The sequence below is a fragment of the Rhea americana genome, unplaced genomic scaffold (assembly GCF_003343005.1).
Source record: "Rhea americana isolate MKP2758 unplaced genomic scaffold, rheAme1 scaffold_298, whole genome shotgun sequence".
NCBI lineage: Eukaryota > Metazoa > Chordata > Aves > Rheiformes > Rheidae > Rhea > Rhea americana.
In genome coordinates this window covers 83,912-106,100 of record NW_028186421.1, presented here as the reverse complement: position 1 = coordinate 106,100, position 22,189 = coordinate 83,912, and the positions used below count along the sequence as shown (strand labels likewise).

Here is a 22,189-nt window from a genome sequence, read left to right as displayed (position 1 = left end):
TTGCTCCTTCCCACAATCCCAAACTTTTCCTCCCAGCTGCAAGTGCCCAGTTTCTCCCGGGGAAGAAATAGTTTCCTTTCCCTACAGAGTCCTATGAGCCCTCTAGAGAGCAGCCAGGCAGGATGTGCCAGCGGAGCAGCTGGCTCTGCTCTGCCCAGCTGTGGCCTCACAAGAAAGCACAGCCTGGCATGCAGGASTGAAGCCACCGGTCACACCTGCTGTTAAACCACCGAAACAGAAACCAAAATCACAGAACCTGCTATCTTAAACCCTCTCCTGTTATTAATGAGCAAGTGTTACAGGCCACCAGAATGCACTGTCAATTTTATTTTCCCCTACATAGCCGTTTACTCCACAGGTGAGTGAATATTAAATATTCTGGTGCTGATAGGGTAGAATTTTACACCCGTTCTTTACTGCTGCAAAGAAAAATGCTGTTTTGAACTGTGTGCTGCAGCTGCCTCATTGAGTCACCATGTAAGGTTCTCAGAATGTTGTTCTTCTAAAATGATTTATGGTATTAAGCAATCTTCTGTGTTATAATTCCAAACTATTTCTCAACTAGCCAGTACTGAAACATATCCACAACGATACATAAGGACTCTGCCTTTGCAATATTAGCTAGGAGCATCTTTGATATATAGTGCCATGAATGTACTTCTTTACTGACTCCTTGCTTTCAAACTACTTAAAAGTGCAAAATCAAACTGAGTGGACATGGGGGAAGGGATAGAATTAAAGCAAATACATGGAAAACCATCTGAAAAGTATTTTTAGACTCTACAAACTTCTCAGCCTCAGACTGTAAAGATATTTTTGCTGCTCCAAATTTTATTTCTTCCAAGACCATATTGATTCATCCATATTATTCTAACTTGTACTCATTGCTAGATAATTGGGAACACAATGATGACATGCAATGCAGTGTCATGCTGGAAGCACCTGAGCTGGCTCTCAGCAAGCCATTGGAAGCTTAATGCAGCATCAAGCCAAGCTAGAATGCTTGGGTCTTGAAAGCAGAGCTTGAAAGCTGTGTAAATATGCTGCTACGCTCACGCTGATTTTTTAATTTCAGCACAGTATTGGTACAGCTACACTACTTCTGCTACAGAAGACAACTCATCTGATTTGTGCTCACAAATCTGTGTGTTGTGCTTCATTTCACAGTTTATCACATATCCTTAAACACTCAGGATGGGATTCATCTCATTAAACTTAAATCACCTAGAGGTTAAGTATCTGCTTTACGGTAGCAGTCAAATCTGTTGTGTGACTAGAAAGAAAAGGAAATGTGACGAATGCTCTGAACATGCACATTTCACATTTGGGGCCTATACAGAGAGGGAATCTCGCAATTAGGTTCATCATAAGCTTAATGACGAGGTGGCTGAAGTGAGCTGAGAAGGTCTCACCTTAGACATTCACATTCTCTGTAAGCAATCCAGTAACGATGAGGGTGTTTCAGAAGCTCCTTAAGTTCCTTGATGGCTTTGGATCACTTTTAGGTGATGGGCTGCCAAACCCTTGCGGAGAGTGGCACAAGAAAGAGAGAGGCAGTGCATTGCTTATGCACTTGAGTTTTAAAGCTTTCCAAGGGGGGAGTGAAGATAATGAAGGACTCTGCCCAGTTTCCTGTCTTTACACAGCTCCTTCTTTGGGCAGACATTACACTTCCTATTTCCAACAATCTTTTTAAAAAAGAATCACATGAGCTGTAAAGATAGCAGGGAATCTCTTAAAATATTTTTAAATTTTGTTTTACATCTCTCAAAGGGAAGAAAAATGGTTGTGTTGTTCTGAGGACTGGAAATGCAGCTGGACTATGGGATGTTCACAACTGCAAAGCGAAGGCAAAATTTCTCTGCAAAAAGCTAGCTGAAAAAATTACTCTTCCTCTTGCTCCTGAAACAGTTTCAAATTCTGAATGTCCTTTGGGTTGGAATACAAATGGTAGCACTAATTCGTGCTTCAAAGTAAGTATTAATTTTTCCAGCAATCCTGCTCATGAGACAGAGAAGTACCAAACAGATAGAAAGTCTAAATTTCAGAGAATAGCACATTATAGTACAAATACAGTAAGCTTTTATATAGACTATTAATGGAAATCACTCCAATTATCACTGTATCAGCAAGGTACAGTGAATAAGATTAGCTAGGTAGCATATTCTTTAATCCATAATAAATATATGTATTTCTAATTTACTGCTTTCCTGTATTGCTGATACAAGGCAGTTAGTTTTATTTTTAATATTTACAGTGTAACAGTGTTCTACTGTAAAATTTATCTATAGATTTTTGTGAGAGAAGGAAACCAAAAGAAAACATGGTTTGAAGCCCGTGATTTTTGCAGAGAAATAGGAGGAGACCTGGCTGCCATTAAAAATGAAGAAGAGCAAAGACTGATAGAAAATTTAATAGCGTAAGTAAATATCAAATAACTGATCTTTTGGTGTAAGAATATATTATATAGGAATAAACAAAAATATTCCTGATTCTTTCCTGAGATAATTCATTTCTGTTTATAATTTATTTCTGYTTATAGTCATTGTCATAAGAATTGAAAAAAAACCCTTCATATGGGTAGCAATTTCTAAATACTTTTTTGGAGTTCCTAAAATTGGTCCTTGCAGTTGTATACAATACATTTATATTATTTGTTTCAAAGCTTTGAACATTCCTTTAAACCTCTAATAAATGTAAATGTTATTTTCCTATAGAGCTGGTAAAAATTAATGCAGCTAACCATGTACATCCTCTTCTTCCATAATATCTTTTTTTCACACTCTAGAAACAAATCCCCATCATTTCGGCCTTTCTGGATAGGTTTACACTGTTTGGATCCTGACGGTGGGCTTTCATGGAGTGACGGGTCACCGGTGAGTGTTAGATCCTCCCAGTTGCCTTCTGACTTTTTCACTGCTGGAGCTGTTTCCATGACTGGAAACTCCTTTCCTTGTAAGAGAAGAACAAAAATCAATGCTGTGTTTCTACTGTAGGTGAATTACAGGAAAACAAGTTATTTTGACAATGTTGGATTTGAGTATTGTGGAACAATCAGTGAGGAGTCTTCCATGTCATGGATTAACTTGCACTGCGAATACAGTCACGACTGGATTTGTGAAATGAAGAAAGGTAAACTACTTCTTTGTAAGCTCACAGAAGAGGTGATCTGAGAAATTTAAGTTGAATCACACTCAGACAAAATAGGAAGTTCCCCAGGTTGTATGCTTGGGAAAATCTGGTTGATTTCACAGCAATTTTGCGTAAGGAAAAATGAGTCAAAACATAGTATTACTTTCAGAATACAATGCTTCCACTGTTAATTAACTTTTTTTTGAGTTATGTCTTTCTAAAATTTCGTATTATTTGATAAGTTATGTTGAAAATATTCTTGCCTATATAATTATAGAATCACAGAAAATAAGGGGAAGCTACCTCAAGGGTTCATCTGGTAAAATCATTCTGCCCAAAAGCGGATTTTGCCAAAATAGTAGCTTTGATTGACATGAAACTACATTTTTCTTGGAATTTTTACTTGTAGTGAACCTTCAGACTAGAAGGTTGAGGGAGAAAGTGAGAGTTACAATTTCCCAAAAAGATTACTTGAAATCTCAATATCCTGTGTGAAGTGAAACTTCTATTCTCCGCGCAAGTGGAGCTAGGATACTGAAGGAAGGAGCAAATTAGTGACCTCATTTAATTCAGACAAGACTACCAGGATATTAGAAGCATTTTCTATGTRAGATGACATAAAAAAGAAACCGAGATAATAACAGGTTTGCTATAATGAAAAGCCAGTAACCTAAGCAACATAATTTACATACTTTAAGACAATARATAAGTGGACTCGCATCCTCCTTTCCTACTAGTAGCAGAATTTTCTATGTTTATACTTCTGCTTTTTCAAACAACTGTAGCAACTATATATTATGAAATATAGCCAGTGTTACAAGAGAAGAACCAACAATAGCTTTGTATTGTGTTGCGTTTTTTACTTCCAAGATTAACAGAATCACAGCTTTCGTGTCTCTCTCTGGGTTCCTTCCCACAAGCAGTCAGGGTTAATATTTAAAATGATACTTTTCTAAAAAAGGCCATTTCCATGCTGGTGATTTATTTACAGTAATCTAACTAAGTCACTTTGTCTCAACTTCCCATGCTTAAAAAAGTAACAGGCATGCATATATATCTCAAAGAGATGTTGTGAAGATACCATGTTTGGTAAATTCCTCTGTAATTCTTCAACTGAATGATTAACACAACTAAAAATTATTTGCAAAACTGCCAATRATAGTTGTATGTTTTATTAATTTTTATCAGTGTGTGAGTGGCAGAAAATATAGTCTGAAGAAATTACCATCCTTAGTCAGTAGTGCATAATTTTATACTGAAAGGTGCTGAAAAGATCAGAATGCTTTGTACTTCCACAACTTACATCTCTTTTTGCCCTTTAAATAGCTTCACCAGCCATGCAAGAGATTATTTTTAAAGGGCATATAATGTTTTTCACCCAACTATATATGTCACCTGCTTCATTTAATGTTGTTACATATAAAACAACACAAACATTACAATGGACTCCTCTGGAAGAAATTTATTAAGGTCAATATCTGTTTTAAATTTTTATAGCTCTCAGCCTTCCATGTTTAGAGATACAAAGGTCCAATGTCCTGCTCAGTTTCATGTCTGAATCTTTCATTTAAATCATGTATCAATAGTGGATTTTCAGTCAAATGTGATTTTTCAAAAAGCAAAGGGCAGAGAAAATGTTGATTTTCACCAACAAATGGATACCAATAAAATACAAAATATTTTGAAGCAGTTTTTTTAGGATTTGAATTTATTGCTCAGATACAAGACCACATCTATTCAGAATCTTATTAYAGTGCAGAGCAAGTATGCTAACGCCCAAGTAACATACTTTCACTCTTCTATTTTCTCTCAGAAAAAAATACTCATTCATACTAACTTCATTCACCAAATATAGGCAACATTCAGGATGCACAACATTATGTGAATGTTGAACTATGTGAATTATGAAAATGAACCAAAAATCTACTGATACAGAGTTGTAGAGCTGTAACACATCCGTTATCCCATGAACATATACTCTTTATCTGCACCGAAAATTCTGAATAAATACATTCTTCACTGAATGTGTTAAACACAGAAATTGGATGGATACTAACTTCATTTTCACTAACTGAACCCTTACATTGGGTGAATATTCAGGAAGAATTTTACATCTTTGTTTTTCATTACAGGGGCACCCTTGAAATCAGAACCTGCAAGCCCTTCTGCCAGTAAGCTTTTTGTTTATATTCTCTTATCCAAAGAGTAATATCATGTAACATGAACAGCTTCATACAAAACCAGTACAGCGTACAGGGAATCCTTTTCTGTGTTGCAGTGTATGAAGTCACTGGAGAYGGCTGGATTATAAAAGGGAACAAACAATACTTTTTCAGCACTGAAAGCACCTCTATGGAAAAAGCAAGAAAGTTCTGCAAAAACAATTATGGAGACCTTGTTACTATTGGAAATAATAATGAAAGAAAGTTTTTGTGGAAATACGTAAGAGGAAATTTAACTGTGTGTTTCACTATCTATGGTGTGTGTACTCTGCTACATACTCTTGAGAACCACAGAAGGACAAGCTTGTCACATAATATTGTTACTACATTTTATCCACAGTAGATTTAAATATTAAGCAACAAAATAGACTACAGAACAGACCTTCTGTTTAGGAAAATAAATACAAAAGAATTTACCATTTACTAGGGTGGGCCTATTTTTTCATATGTTAATCTAAACAGAGCTTTACCCAAGACCAAAGCTCTATAAGGAACAACGAACCTTTTGCRATGAAGGTGGGTGAGATGGGGAAACTGTGCTTTCCCCGGGATGTCTCCCCCAGCTCCTCTGAACCGCGCGAAGCGCAGTGGCACCTGCAGGTGTGACGCCACTGCCAACTATAAAGGTTTGATCACACCAAGTTTGCAGCCAAGAGTAGAGAAGCAGCAGTAAAGGTAATGAAGCAAAAGCATCCCATACACCATATTTACTTCAATGGTGGTCCTCTCTGGTGACTGCCCAAGATCATTTATGCAACAAGTATTCAGCTATTTGATTTAAGAGCACAAAAATATTTTTTTCATGTGAGATAGATGCAAGGTAAAAGCAAGCACTAACTGAACGTATGTTTTTTTGTGTGCAGATCTTAAAAAGYGGCAAGCTGGAATCATATCTCATAGGATTAATGCAGGATGCTGATCAGCAGTTTAGGTAGGGAAACAAGTTATATCAAGATTCGTAACATTCAATGCAGAAGTTTTTTACTACTAGAGTTATTTCTGAAGGGAGTACTGCGAGGGAGTTAAAAGCAATTTCAGAGAGTTATATTGCATGTTGAGATGTGTGTTTTTCCCTTGGTTTATCTACATTGTAAAACTGTATTTTAAAGGCTTTTTTAATAGGGAATATACATGCTATGAATACATAGATAACCATTGGCTTTTTTTTTTTTTTTTTTTTTTTTTTTTTGTATTTTTCTTCTTTGGCTTGACACGCTGGGATTTCATTATCTAAGGCATTTTAATCCCAGTGGAAATCCAACTCACAGACAGACATACTCAGCCATAAATATTTTTAGATTTGTAGTATTTTTAGTAAAAGGTTGGTATGTTAAAATAGATTTTTTCTCAACTGTATCATTAACATTATCTGACTGGTAGCTACTGTGTTGTTTCTTTTTTTTCAGTTGGGCAGATGGAAGCCCAGTTCACTATGCAGCTTGGGCACCAGATGAGCCCAACTTTGCAGCTGCTCAAGAAAATTGTGTGGTCTTAAATAAAAAAGATGGTGAGTTGCACAACATGTTAGAAAGAGTATTTTTATCTGTGTATCTCTTCTTATGTTTGTAAACATGTTTTGCCTACTTTAATCCATTCTTTGTCAGTGATTTTATGAAAAATTCCCATATTAAAGTTTAGTCATTATATCTGAGGTTAGTTCAAGGGCAATACTGCTCATGCAAGTGGAACATAACAAATTAATACTTTAATGGGGAATGCTGGGGAAGATTGGAACAATAGCTTTTCAGTTGTACGAACARTAAGTTCCCCTCAAATCAATGTCAAATTGGCCTTTCAAAAGATAATTGAGCATAGTTAGCCAAGGAACAGAATATGTGCTAAGGTCCTAAAAGGCATACAGAGTTTCACATTCAAGTGTATTTTCGCTGAGAAATTGCTACTTTACACTTGCACTCTTGAGTGTAAGAAAGAAAGGTGTCTGTGGGTTTTGCACAAAGGCTGGGGGATTGCCATATAAATCATAACAAAAAGCTTCTGCCTCTTATAGCCACTACTCCCACACTCACAGCAGGATCAAGGTCTGTCTCTCAGCAGCGAAGATGGGATGGAGAGTTGAGCTGAAGTATGCCATCACTCATGCTAACATTGCCAGACAGAGTGCTTAAGAAGCTAGAAGCATGGAAGTCAGTTCATTTTCCCACAAATTTCAATCTTATTCTGTGTCTCCTTATCTAAATTTAAATTGATTTCAGGCTTGTGGAACGATATTCACTGTGGTTTTTCAAATGGTTTTATCTGCGAGAGGCACAGGAGTTTTTTAAATGCAACACTTGTTCCAATGGTACCTCTGCCTCCAGGAGGATGTCCTGAAGATTGGCTTTTGTTTAAAAATCAGGTATGATAACATGCATTTAAGCACAATACAGATCTTTAGGAAGACAATGCAAAACAATACAAGAGGTCTTTTGTCTCTCAGTTCTCTTTTGACAGTGATTATCCGAAGTTGCATTAAAAATTGGACGAGTTAGATTATGATTTTGCAGTTACAGATTTTTGTTTTCCTGAAAAGTGGTCACCTGAGACACATTGACAAAACTGTTACATAGTATATATCTGCTTAGAAAGAAGAGTTCAACTAAATTCAACTAAAAGCACAACTATTAGAATGTACAAGTGTAAGTCAGTGATCTGAGTTGGAGCAAACCACAAATAATGCCTGATCTTTCTAAAAAAGCTTCAATTTAATGCTTCCCTCATCTCTAAAGTGACAAACTCTGATGTGTATATTAAGTCATGATTCTCTTTTGTAATATATAGAGAGTTGTTACAATGGTGGAATTTCAATTCTGGAATATTTGCTACAGTTATTGCAGTTATTTCCCACAAACTACATAAGTCTGACAGTGCTACAGGTAAGCCAAAGGGCAGAGGGTGCCCTGGAAGCGTAGAGAGGGCATGTTAGGCACACTCATGTTTACCAGAACCATTCTGGGGTGAATGTCTATTGGAAGTGTGGTAACTGTATTTTTTAAGAAAGTATGAGTCATATATTCATTAATAAAAGAGCTACAAAATGAGAAAGACTGAATAAACACAGAACAGCCCACTGACCATCGGCTACAGGTCAAAAATACTGCTTTCAACAACATCTAGATGATTGCATGCGGAATACTATGCTGGGTTTCTGTTTTGTTTTGTTTGTTTTGTTTTGAGGCAGATACAGAGTACATTTAAAATCTGCAAATGGAGTATCTCTGGGCTCTGATATGACTTGGAATCCTTGTTAAGTTTATAATTTTTTTTTTTCTGGATCTGAACTGTGTAAACTTCTACTAAAATTAGTGTAATTCAAACCTAAATTCCTTTTGCTATCACTCACTAACAGTCTAACTCGTTTTTCCCTAGTGTTACAAAATTTTTGGCTCTGCCTACGTATATTGGAATACAGCACAAAGAGCTTGTAYGAGCCTTGGAGGAAACCTGGCTAGCATACATAATGAACAAGTACAAGGTACAGTACTACAGCTTTCTAGGTCTCAGATAGTATTTGTTCTGTACACAGCGGTCATTTCCTGCAAAGAAGAACATAGCAAAAAGAAGCAATATGTAAATATGTGTATTTTATAATATGTATACTCACATGGGTTATATAGCCATGGCATAAAGCTTTTTTGGAAGAATTAAAACCAGCTGTCTCAAGCATGCTGGTGATGCTAAGGRTTGCTCCCTCCTGTTCCACAGAAATGGCTTTATTTATTTATAGGGTATGAAGTATCAGTATAGATTAACAAATCCAGACATGGTGTTTGTAGTTTTCAATACACAGAAAGCAAAGGAAGCTGTAGCAACATGAGGACACACTTTCACCTTGACTACATTCCCAGGCTTTTAYTTGCAGATAAATCTAGTTACTTGTGTAGCTTCCATCAATCAAGCAGCTCATTCCAAGCAGTGAAATAAGTGAATTCAATAGATATCATGGTGGTCAGGCAGGTATTTTATCCTACCTCTTTTGGAACTAGTCTTGCTTATTAGTTACAAATACTTCTACTCTTTGAGACTTTTCACAGACAAAGRCTTGAACCCTTGGCTTGCCATAAGCAAAATGGGTACAATTCCAACCAAATACTAATTAAAATGTATTTACAAGACTTAAAAACCAAAATAGTTTGCTGCTGTCTTGACTGAAGACACGACAAACTTCCTTTCTATTGCCTTTTTTCCAGCTTTTCTCACTTACCATTTGAAGGATGTGTCAAATGACCCCTGGATTGGCTTGAATGATATACTCAGTGAACTCAACTTTGTTTGGACTGATGGCAGTGCTGTTTCCTATACAAACTGGGCTCCAGACTGCCCCAAACTTACAGAACCTGTTTTGTTAGAAAGCCTACATCCAGAAGATGGCCACAATCTGCAACAGGTAAATATTGCTTATAGTTTATCCTCAAGTTAAATCAGGAGAGCAATATCACTTCAGGTAAGCGGTTCAACTTGCCACAAACACGCCTCACCATTTTTCCCAAGTTGTTCATTTATCTTGAAGCTGGTGTTAGAGATGCAATGTTTCAATGATTCAGTCTCACTTGGGACTTCGTTCCCTTCCTCCAACAGTTTGATTGTGTTTCTCTGAAGAAAGGTCATGCTGATGACACAGGAAAATGGAATGATGAAGAGTGTTACAAATCCAGAGGGTATATATGCCAGAAGAATAGTGGTGAGTTCTGTTTTGCTAGTCTTGAAATTCGTAATATATTAATTAAAATCACTTCTCTTGTTTAATATGATTTAGATCACTGTTCTCAATTGTTTTAGRTAAAGGACCAGTAAAACTTCAGAAAAAAATCCACAGCCCATCTTACATCTCAGTACTAGTTAGTAGTGTTTGTGTTTTGGAAAAGGGAATGATAAATACTAGAATTTAGGTACACAAAATATTTTTATTTTACAATAATGTAATTTAACAGCTAAAACCCACAAACTTTTTAATGACACAAGTTGATAATGACCTATATATCATCATAATTGGCAAGTATTACATTTATCTAAATCAGCTTCATAACCATACCAAGCAGCAAAGAATAGTTTGAAAATACACAGAGTTGGTGTGCTGTTTTTGACTTACTGCTGCTGTGAAAACTACTGTGAATTTACTGACTCAAAATTGCCAGAGGCTGAGAATGTATTCCTTTCATGTAGAATGTTCACTGTTGTTTTGAAATTATCTGTTACTCATAAACATGTAATGAGAAGTGTTCTATTCAAACTAGCAATTTATTACTTGGTTTGTAACTCATGAAGYTGTAACTCGGTTGCTCAAGTCAAATGTGTCCTCTAGATTTACCTATTCTTGTTTTCTTTTCCTTCTCCCTTATTCCTACAGATCCCAAATTCTTTAAGTCATCAACAACACTACTGGACTTCACTTCTGCTCATTCTGATGGAATTAGCTATTCTGTCATCCACTCCAAAATGAATTGGGAAGAAGCACAAAAATCCTGTAATAACAAAGCATCAGAACTTGCCAGCATTTTAGATCCATATAGCCAATCACTGTTGTTCTTACTCGCACAAGAATATGGAGAGCCTCTATGGATTGGTCTTAATAGCAACRTGGTAAGAACACATACATTACACATAGTCAAGCTTATAATGTACTCGTCTTATTCTTTGTTTAGAAGAATTTTACTGCATGCTCTCATCTTGAAACCTGTAAAAATTTCTGTCAGTATATAGCTGAAAGCAACAATTTATATCAACATTATACCAATTTAATGCTTGAGTTCAATGAATATGAGACATACTGTTGAGATTTYAGTGAATTAAGAACTTTCAAATGCTTTAGCCCAGGGAAATGCCTCAGCAAACCAGCAAACCACAATGCTGTTTGAAGTCATTTAAAGGGTTGACAACATGAGTAATATCTCCCACATTATGAGTTTGCTTTAATTTAAAAGATATTCCAAAATCAACATGAAAGAATACATCCTGCACTCCATGTGTTTATGTATCCCAGTGATCAGTGACTTTATATCTTAGCTTGCACATCTGACATCTGGGAATGAATGTATTTTACATGTGTGTTTATGTTCACACATATCCCCCTAAAGTAGTCTTATTTATGGTAGCAGCAGAGAAACAAAGTTGTGGACAGAAACAACGGMAAAAATTACTTTAATCTGAAGCCTGTATGATGTGATAGCTGGACATATTTACCTATGCATATATTCTTTCATTTGAAAGTGCAGTTGGTGTAATACCCTCCATTTAGAAGCTAAAACATTATGGAGGAAAATCTTTTGTCTCTGAGATATCTACTTCAGTTGTATGACAGGAGAGGAAGGTGAACATTTGGCTTGTAGGTGTTTTGACATGCTATACTCTTCCCCATGAATCACAGTCACAGTAACTACAACAAAAGTGATGGCTATTGATGAACACTTCCACCCACACAGTCATTCTCTATGCAGGCCTTTGGGTGGTGGTACCAACATGATGTCTTATATGACTCCTGATTTTGTGCGTTCTTTCATGTCCCCTTACTTTTTCCCTTCTATTTCCCAATGCTTGAAAAATGTTTTGAATTAGTATTTTAGATACTTTTCTAGCAGGTACAAAAAATCATTCTATGTTCACATTCTTGTATAGCAGAGACTGTACATCTCATTGCAATAAGCATTTACAAGCATGGAAATGTGGTATTATTAAGAATATTCTATACTAGTTTTATGAAAGTCCTCTGAGGATCCTCTGTATGCCACTCTCACGGATCTTGAAATTACCATATAGATTTTACTTCCAGACCAATGGCAAGTATCAATGGATTGACAAATGGAGATTAGTTTACAGTAAGTGGTCCAGTGGGGAACCGAAACAGAAATTAGCATGTGTCTACCTAGATACTGATGGAACCTGGAAGACAGCTTCATGCAAGGAAGAATTCTTTTCTCTCTGTAAAAAATCTGATGGTAAGCAACTGAATGTAAGTATTTTAACTGGAGGGTGCAGAGATTTATCAGCTGAGCTAAGTATCATCAGAAACTGGAAAAATACTTGCTTTATGGACYAGTATAGAGCATGACATGAGTAGCTAGCTAACTAGTTTTAAAAACTGACATGAATTCTTCCCCAAAGTCAGTCCATTCATGCCAATCATTTTCAGAACTCTGAAAAACATAGGACTGATTATTCATTGCTTTCTTAATTATTCATTCTAATAGGAAAACTCATTCACTGACTATGAGATCTGTTTTGATACGGAATAGTATATCCAGTCTKGGGCACCATGTAGTGACAATGTCARTGTCAATGTACTTGACATGTATCTCTCTTTCCACTTTAATATTCTGGAAATCTAATTWGAGAGCTGAATGTTCCTCAWCAGGAAAAGAAATAGACTGGAAGACTCATAGGAAGAAAATGTAATTTGGCAGAACATTTAATTTTAATTTAATCTGCATTTATCTTCACATCTGAAATCTTCTTACTATATCAGTCACTATGGAATATATTCAGGATGCAGTTCAATAAAAATACCTGCAAGCCATGTTGAATAATGCCAACACTTTCATTCATATTTTCTAGTTTCTAGTTGCATTCATAATTTCTAGTATAAGGTATTGATCCTGTCAAAAAAAATAGTGTCAGAAGCCATTTTAAAAATAATAGCTTTAACTAATTAGGCAGATGTTTATGCCAAAAATTTAGCTGGATATTGCATTGACTGGAGTCGTTAAAAAATCATCATCAGACAGAATCTACACTTCTTAAAACTTAGTGTATCTTCTTAATCATCTTGATTGMTAAATGTGAGATAAATTATGCTCTCAAACACAAAACCAAAACAATATACAAGCTCTTTTTAGAATGCTTCTTTTCTTCTATGATGACAAACCTAATACAATTTGTTTAGTTTTGCCTTACTAATGCAATGGTAAAAATGAGTTTTATAAAATAATTGTATTCATTATCGGATCTCTTTTCAGTAATAGTGCCTACTGAACCCCCAGAACTCCCTGGAAAATGCCCTGAATCAAAAGGACACAAATCTTGGATACCTTTCCATGGTCACTGCTACTACTTTGAGGCCTCCAGGAAAAGAAGCTGGTCTCAAGCTTATCAGGAATGTATTCGACTGGGTAAGTGTAATGTTTTAGAAAGACTGAAGATGTAAGTAAAGTCATAAACAGTGAGTGATATTGATAWGAAAATCTTACTTACAAACTTCAAAGTCAAGCTTTTTAGTGTGTTTTTTGAGAAAACTTTATGTTGTTTCACTATAAAACCAAATACTGGAGATAGAGGTATCTTTGGTATCTCAATTATCAGCTGAGCTATTAGTATCTCAAAAATATTAAGTTCCTCCTAGTTTTATGAAAAGCAGTAATTGTATAAAGAAAATCTTTTAGTGTCTCACTGAGGTGAAGACTGCTGTGTTTTCTTTTCCTTTCTTAAAAAGAGGGAATTCACACAAAATGTAAACTACATGACACAATTCCCTGGGAAAGCAGACTTTGTTAATTCGAGGGCTCTGTTTATTAATTGGATTTCAGTGGCTGGACAACAAATGAGATGGATGAKCTCCATTATTTAGCTTTCAGGAACAGCCAAAACACATCCACTCATCCAGTCCCTCCTCTGGAACACTCCACTGTGTCGTCTACTATTTGAGCAGAAGAGCTTTATGTGAATTAGATGGGAGGGAAAGATGCTCTACCTCACATCTCTGATTTCTGTTGAATGCTAATCAAGAATTCCTGAGATAGAACATTTCAGTGTCTTCTAATCACYTTTTTTAGGAAGGAAGAATAAGTAATATATTATGCATCAATACCATATTTCTAACTAATTATTCTCTTAAGAGGTAATACAGGGATTTCTAGTAACATTTCTTATTAATAGAATCATAGAATCATAGAATCGGTAAGGTTGGAAGGGACCTCCGGAGATCACAGAATCACAGAACAGTTGAGGTTGGAAGGGACCTCTGGAGATCATCAGGTCCAACCCCCCTGCTCAAGCAGGGTCACCTAGAGCATGTTAGACAGCATTGCATCCAGGCGGGCCTTGAATATCTCCAGAGAAGRAGACTCCACAACCTCTCTGGGCAACCTGGTCCATGCTCTGTCACTCTCACAGTTAAAAAGTTCTACCTTATATTCCAGTGCAACTTCCTGTGTCTCAGATCATGCCTGTCGCCCCTTGTACTGTCACATGGCACTACCGAAGAGTTCGGCCCCATCCCCTTGACACCCTCCCTTAAGATATTTATACACATTGATATGATCCCCTCTAAGTCTTCTCTTCCCCAGGCTGAAGAGGCCCAGCTCTTGCAGTCGTTCCTCATAGGGCAGATGTTCCAGTCCCCTAATCATCTTCATAGCCCTACGCTGGACTTGCTCCAGTAGCTCCATGTCTCTCTTGTACTGGGGAGCCCAGAACTGTACACACTACTCCAGATGAGACCTCAGCAGGACTGAGAAGAGGGGCAGGATCACCTCCCTTGAACTAATGGCAACACTGTTCATAATGCATCCTAGGATAGCATTGGCCTTCCTGGCCACAAGAGCACATTGCTGGCTCATGGTCAACTTGTTGTCCACCAGGACACTCACAGATCCTTCTCCACAGAGCAGCCTTCCAACAGGTCAACTTCCACACTGTACTGATGCATGGGGTTTTCCTCCCTAGGTGCAGGACCCTGCMCTTGCCCTTGTTGAACCTCATGAGGTTCCTCTCTGCCCAGCTCTCCAGCCTGGCCAGGTCTCTCTGAATGGCAGCACAGCCYWCAGCTGTATCAGCCACTCCTCCCASCTTGGKATCATCAGCAAACTTGCTGAGGAGGCACTCTGTCCCTTCCTCCAGGTCACTGATGAATAAGTAGAACAAGACTGGACCCAGTACTGAGCCCTGGGGGACACCACCAGCTACAGGCCTCCAACTAGACTCCACGCCACTGATGACRACCCTCTGAGCTCTRCCTTTCAGCCAGTTCTCAATCCACCTCACTGTCCACTCATCTCACCCACACTTGCTGAGCTTCTCTAGGAGGATGTTATGGGAGACAGTGTCAAAAGCCTTGCTGAAGTCAAGGTACACAACATCCACTGCTCTCCCCTCACCTACCCAGCAGTCATTCTATCAGAGAAGGCTCTCAGACTGGTTAAGCATGATTTCCCTTTGGTGAATCCAKGCTGRYTACTSCTGATCACCTTCTTTTCCTCCATATGTCTGGAGATGACATCCWGAAYGAGTTGTTCCATCACCTTTCCAGGGATGGAGGTGAGGCTGACTGGCCTGTAATTTCCTGGGTCCTCCTTCTTGCCCTTTTTGAAGACTGGAGTGACATTGGATTTCTTCCAGTTCTCAGGCACCTCTCTTGTTCTCCAAGACCTTTCAAAGATGACAGAGWGTGGCCTAGCAATAACATCACTTCCTCTTATGTATTAAGACACCGGCATACAGTTGAGCAAATGAAAAAAGTAGCTTTGCAAAGGTATTTTACTGTACAATTGAGTGACAATAAAATTCACAAAATAGTTCTATAAAAGTATTTATCAGATAATTACTAGAAAAAGCATTCCACTAAAAAACAGAATGAAAGCTCCTATCTTGACATTGGTCCATATACTAAATTCCTAAGTTTTTGCCCACACTYTAGTTAGGCTTAGTCAGGAAGGTGGCTATTTCTTGATGAGACCAACAGAGCTTCTGGACATATTCACAACTCTAATAGCACCCCATGTCTGGTGTAGGACAGAGCTGTAATAGCAGAATACATGGGGCTCACATGTATTACTTTCAGCATACCAGCATCACATTTTGGGGTGTGGTTGGACCTGTCCAAAAGTATTGCAGGAGACCATTTCTTTTTCTCCAGAATACTAAAGACTAACCTAAAATTCATGTCTTAGTGTTAACTCACATTCACATAGGTCACAGCCATGCTCAAAATGGTTTGAGAGGATAAAATAAAATATAATGAGACTAATGAATACTCAGTGTAAGAAAAAATAATTTCTATGTTTATTGACTTAAACTGGCCATTAAACTTAAGAAAATGAAATACTGTAATGTGTTCATTAATACTTTTCAGCTGCTAACTTGGTATCAGTAAGAGACTATGCCGAAACAAACTTTCTGTCAGACACAATTAAGACCCTTCATGGAAAATCACCAAACTTTTGGATAGGACTGAAGAAAAATGATATAGGTAATATCTTAAATGTTTAATCATATATTATCAGACAATACAAAACGATGATAATTATTTTAAAAGGAAAGAAACTTTTTATACTTGAAAGTATACATATCTATTAGTACATAAAGTATATTTCAAGGCATGCTTAYATATGTAATTGTAACTGAAATATTTGTTTATTCATGCTGTAACTTTTTTATTTTCCCTATCATGTTCTATCAGCCTAAACATTGTGTTTTATCCATACATGCTTATTTTAAACATCAGAAGAGTGGGTGTGGACAGACAAAACTGCAGTGGATTTTGTCAACTGGAATATGGTAGAGCCTTCAAACAACCAGCATAAGCAATGTGGAGAAATATGTGCAATTTCTGGGTACTGGAACAGCAATGTCTGTTCTTTCAAAAAAGGATATATTTGTAAAAAAAGAAAAAGTAAGTAATATTTATATTAGCTATGGCTAATCATGCCTTATAATGTATCTAAATTATACATTGTAAAGCATATGTGTGCAACTGGAAAGAATGATTATAGCYGTACGTGCAAAACCAATAGACACCAATAGCAGGATTCAGCTGCCTAAATACTAAGGCTTCAAGTACAGTTGGKTATCCCATGTGGCTTCCAGCTGCTTCCTCAGAATGCCCTGTAAGTTCTGTATAATAACATCAACCTCATGCAGGTGTCTTAGACAATTCAGTCACCTATATGTAGAAAACCAAATGGCTGGAGGCCACTCATTTTTCATATAAAGTGGGTTTTCAGTAAAGCCCAAATTCTATCCCAAAATCACAAACCTAAGTTTGAAAGCAACAAATTTTGCTTCATGGTAGTGGAATATGTTACCCCAGAGAAATCTTGTTCTGATGAGTGCAATGAAAACTTTGTCTTGTATAAATGCAAGAATTGCTGATTYATTACTATTTTCTGTGCTGATGGACAAGGAATATGATTAAATACATTTTTGATACTATTTATCTACAGTGTGATAGAATCATGTTTAACAAAATGCTAAGATTTTTTTCAATAGCAAAATGATCATCTGAAAGAAAATTCAAAGGTTGAATTACCAAATGAGATTAAACTAAAGCAGTCAAGAACTTGAAYTGAACTCTTTGTTTCCTTAATTCTGTATTGCTGTTACTTAGTAAGTTTAGGAAGCCCTAATTAGCAGAGCATTCTGTTCATTCCACAACCACAGTCACAAGGAAGGGTTGCCTTCAAGAGAAGGCTAAATTCACAGAAGATTCTTCTCAGCTCAGTATTCCTGTGAATAAAGATGCTCATGAGATATTTCCAATATATAAGACCTCCACTCAGGAAACGTTCCCCATTTCAGAAAACACCTAAAAATGAATTTAGGTCCAACAGGCTGTTTCTCAAAACAGACACATTTGTGAACACTTTTAAAAGATATTGAAATCCTACTATAATTTGATTTCTTGTTGGGTAACTTGACTGAGGAGGTCAAGTTAGAAGCCTATATATTCTTATACATTCCTATAGCTCCATCTCCCAGGAGACTGCAATTATCACAGCAGGTAAGCATGTGGACTTAGGATCTTCGAAATTTCTCTTAAGACCATTCAGAATAAACACTTTATTTTCTTTCTGAAAGCTCCTGAAAACACAGAGATGTCACCAGAGAACAAAGGTAAGCATACTTTCTTTAAGTAGAATTAAGGAGGTACTCAAATATAACAAGCAGATAATTAAATAGTTTCTAAATATTAATTCTAAAAGCATTTTAAAAAAAAAGTTCATAAACTTCAATTGTATCTAGACACAGAAAATAGATGTAATTTTGTATTGTTTCTTAATTAGTTTAATTTTATGTATTTCTTGTTAGTAAAATAACTGGTTGGACTGAAAATCTAAATGCGTATATTTATCTGAATTCTAGTCAAAGTAATCTTATTGCTGGATTCTGAAATCTCTTAAAATCAAAGGTGTTGATTCTATTTCATCCACTTACAGGAGAGAAAAAAGAGAAAGTATTTTCCAGCAGCATCATTTGGCTGTTTGCTGTTCTAGTCCTYTCTACTGTTGGAGCTGGAAGCACAGCTTATTTCTACTGGAAGTTCAAGAAAAAACAAAACCAACTAGGTATTTCAACCAGAATGAGAGGACCAGAGGCATCTGTGGATATCCAAGAACAAGAGGCACATACTGGCATGTAGTTTGACAAAATACCTGTATGTTCCAGAAAACAGAAATCAATCTATGCAACAGTGAAATCTTAGGCCAGTTTTGCTTTTTTTCTACGCAAATAATAGTCTTCTCCTTGTGCAGATATGAAGTTCATAGATTTATACAAACACATATGAATATATACTCCCTTCAACAATTCCATCCCAAAGAACTACAGACTTTCTGTTTTTTGATTAGTTTAGGAAGTACACATACTTGTTTCACATAGATGAGCATGACTGAAATATTGGCTTCAGAGGTATCAGAGCAAAAAGATTTTTTTACTATGTGCAATTGTTTTATTTARCTTAATGTAGGGATTTTTCCATTTACATAGAGAGCAAATAATTAGTTACACCTTTATATTAATTTTTCCTGCTGTATTGTTTCAGTTTTATCTAGACTATAATGGAAAACACCAATATTTCAGATTTTCAGATTCAGTTTATGATCTTTTCATTCACGTAAAACCTACTATAATACCCAGATTTGTGAATTAAATATATTTTCCTTACTAAGATATAGATGGGTAGATGAAAAAATAATTAAAAAGACTTTCCTTTATTCCTACTTCTAGTCCGAACTCTGGGAATAATTATGCCATTTTCTACAACCTTGCACTATTTTGTTATTCTGTAAATATGAACATTTTTCTACCAGGTTCCAGTTAACAAGAAAAATATGACAGTAAATGGTCTATCCATTGCATATTATTTCAGTTACAATGCTTCCAGTATGCAGAGATGATACTCTTTAGCTCTCAGTATCTATAATAATGGCTATCTATATACTGCATTATATAACTCTCAAGTTTAGAGAAATGCAATCACTAACTCATTTTAAATTACTTTTTTCCATTTTTGTTTTAATTTCATTTGACAATGTATTTCATTTGATTCCTTCAGATCTTAGAACTTCAGACTTTCTTCAAGGGTACACGATAGCACTGTTTGCCTTAGGGAACAGTTTATCATTCTGTGTTATTTTAAGAAATGTACTGTCTCTGTTGAGATATGCAAACCTTTCTCCAAGCTACAGCAGGGCCTCAAGAAGCCAAGCTATAACAGGCCTCAACAGAGAAGCATTCAGAGGAACAGGGCTGGATAATAGAAGTTTCTACRAAATATCTACAATGGGAAATAGATTCTCTCATAGCTCGTTTTGTAGAATTGCAGTCAGAAATTCTTAATGCTGTCCGCATGCGTAAGGCCACTGATTGACAAAAAGATGACAGAATACTAAAGCTCTCTTTTAAAGAGAAGAGAATATCTAGAATAGGTTCTATGTCTGGGATAGATTTTTTGTGTCTGTATCTGGACAGTTTGACACACTTACAATACACTCATTCCACCTCTAGTATTTGCCTTTGCCTAGATACTCAGTAAACAATAAAGGTCTCTCAATAAAAATATTAATCATGGTAGCTTAGAATTAAAGTAACTCTTTGCTTTAGGAGCACTTCAATAGTTTTATCAGCGGGTGCCTTAAAACAGTGCACTAATGCTAACACGCTGTTCCTGTTGAGTTGTCATTTTTTCCCTTGCACTTCTTTGCTTGATGGACACACTTCATACACTTCTGGCTGAGTCTGTAAGGAAGTCAGGCTCCAACCATAAATTGTAAGTCTTGTAAAGACACTGCAGATTGTACAGCTTTCTCCTTTCAAGTATGTGTGTACRGCATTACTTAACCATGAGACCTAGTTAAAAAAAACAGAACAAAACAGGTTTAATTAAAATAGAGAACTGAAGTAAAACAWAATCAGTTTTACAGTATGTTCTTTCAACACTTTGTAAAACCCAGAGGCAAAACCTTCATGTAAAAAGAAATTTTATCTACTTTTTAATTTACTATTTATTACTATCACAAATCCATAATCTCAGSTCCTGTGATAAAGGAACAGCCACAGCTATTTTCAGGAGGAAAYAGGAAATTGCTAAGAGAACTTTGGACAAAACTGGAATCAGAAAAACACCACCTGCTTCCCATGGAGATGAATACAGATATAACTGTTTCCTGCTATGTGCAACAAAAATCTGGGAATACACAGTTATGCTTGCTCTTTGGATGAGCAAAATAGTGGAGATGTTTTTCCTGTTCTATACTTCCCAAACAATACAGGATACTAGATCACTCAGCATACACAACCCTCAGTGAACCTGATAAAATAACCTTTTCCCAAAAGAAAAAAYGTGTTTTCAGTAAAGACTTAATAAGAGAAGAATTTTTTAACGGTTATTGTGTGTGTTAAGGCCTGCAACTGTGAAGAGGGGAAACTCCTACCAAAAGTGCTCTCGTGACCAAATCCAGCACCGCCTAAGAAGCCCACAGAAGTCCATGTTACCATCATGCTGTCACCAAGGTTAGCTGAACAGTCAGGCCTTTTTGCATGCCAATTATATAACAGGATACAATACCCAGCATGGTAAAACCTACTTCTTTCTCTCCCTGTAAAAACAACAGATCCGAAAGGAGTGATAAAACAATTCATTTTCTTGCTATTTTGTCAATTATATTATATATATTATATATATATATATATATATATATATTATATATATATAATTATTATATTTATCAATTATATATGCATTAATTTTGATTAAGAAATTTCCATTTTGCTACTTGTGCTTCACAATAACATTTAGAGGGTATCAGACAGCCTACTTTTACCTTTGCTGAACTTAATATACTGCTCTATGTAACAGCCTGGACAAAATCTGCACATTGGAGTATACACATTCCCTTTACAAATATCAACTTTTTATCAGATGCAAATTCTTTAGTTTCAATTACAAAAACATTTTTCACTTTTTTAAAGCATCTTAAGCATTTTACACATTTAGGAAAACAGAAGTAAACTGTACTTGTTATATCTTAAAGGGKTTTTTTTTAATTCCTTTTTCCTAACGCCAGCATTTACACATTTTGCCAGTTTATTTTAAAAAAATTACGGGTAGATCTTTCAGATGTCAACAGAACTAGAAACACACTTCCAAGTTTTTTTTAACACACTAGTTCTTCTCTTTCCTTTGGCTGAGCACCCACATGCTAAATCTGGGGAAAACAATTCTTCTTTTCCTTCTTTAGCTGTTACTTATATATTCYAAAGTTATACAGTTAACCAAAGCACAGAAACTGTATCTAGGTGGTTTAAGCTGTTTAGCAAGATAATCTTGCATTCTTCACAATATTTTCATGAAGAACACTACTGTGCATTAATGAGAAGAAGGTGGGAAACAAATGTTTTGTAGAAATGCTTTTAGGCCAGTTTCAACAGTCACATGAGGAAAAATTCTGGATACATTTTCATGTAACAAACTTTTTTTTTCTTCATGGCTATTTGCAATGACAACATAATCCATTTCATGCATAGACATCAGCCATCTAAAACACCTGAAGCGGATGGAATTCATCCCACATAAGTTTAGACATCTAAAATGCTGACATATAATTCACTGTATTAACTTTTTGCCTGCATAG

At 36.2% G+C, this 22,189-nt stretch overlaps 1 protein-coding gene across 2 annotated transcripts in view; it reads left to right on the top strand.

Annotated features, from left to right (window-relative positions):
• Positions 1-18,795, top strand: part of LOC146593339 (macrophage mannose receptor 1-like) — a 32,954-nt gene extending 14,159 nt beyond the window's left edge. Inside the window, exons 12-30 of one of the 2 annotated variants that reach the window (XM_085309416.1) lie at positions 1,774-1,973; positions 2,292-2,419; positions 2,789-2,876; positions 2,997-3,132; positions 5,265-5,303; positions 5,411-5,574; positions 6,218-6,285; positions 6,761-6,861; positions 7,568-7,710; positions 8,721-8,826; positions 9,542-9,738; positions 9,930-10,032; positions 10,699-10,931; positions 12,118-12,283; positions 13,301-13,453; positions 16,411-16,527; positions 16,783-16,950; positions 18,135-18,170; positions 18,497-18,795. In XM_085309416.1, coding sequence (XP_085165542.1) covers positions 1,774-1,973; positions 2,292-2,419; positions 2,789-2,876; positions 2,997-3,132; positions 5,265-5,303; positions 5,411-5,574; positions 6,218-6,285; positions 6,761-6,861; positions 7,568-7,710; positions 8,721-8,826; positions 9,542-9,738; positions 9,930-10,032; positions 10,699-10,931; positions 12,118-12,283; positions 13,301-13,453; positions 16,411-16,527; positions 16,783-16,950; positions 18,135-18,170; positions 18,497-18,696 — 2,546 coding nt within the window. In that variant the 3' untranslated portion in view covers positions 18,697-18,795. Of the gene's footprint in view, positions 1-1,773; positions 1,974-2,291; positions 2,420-2,788; positions 2,877-2,996; positions 3,133-5,264; positions 5,304-5,410; positions 5,575-6,217; positions 6,286-6,760; positions 6,862-7,567; positions 7,711-8,720; positions 8,827-9,541; positions 9,739-9,929; positions 10,033-10,698; positions 10,932-12,117; positions 12,284-13,300; positions 13,454-16,410; positions 16,528-16,782; positions 16,951-18,134; positions 18,171-18,493 lie in introns of both variants that reach the window. The other variant, XM_085309415.1, reaches the window with a different exon arrangement.
• Positions 18,796-22,189: the final 3,394 nt, after the last annotated feature.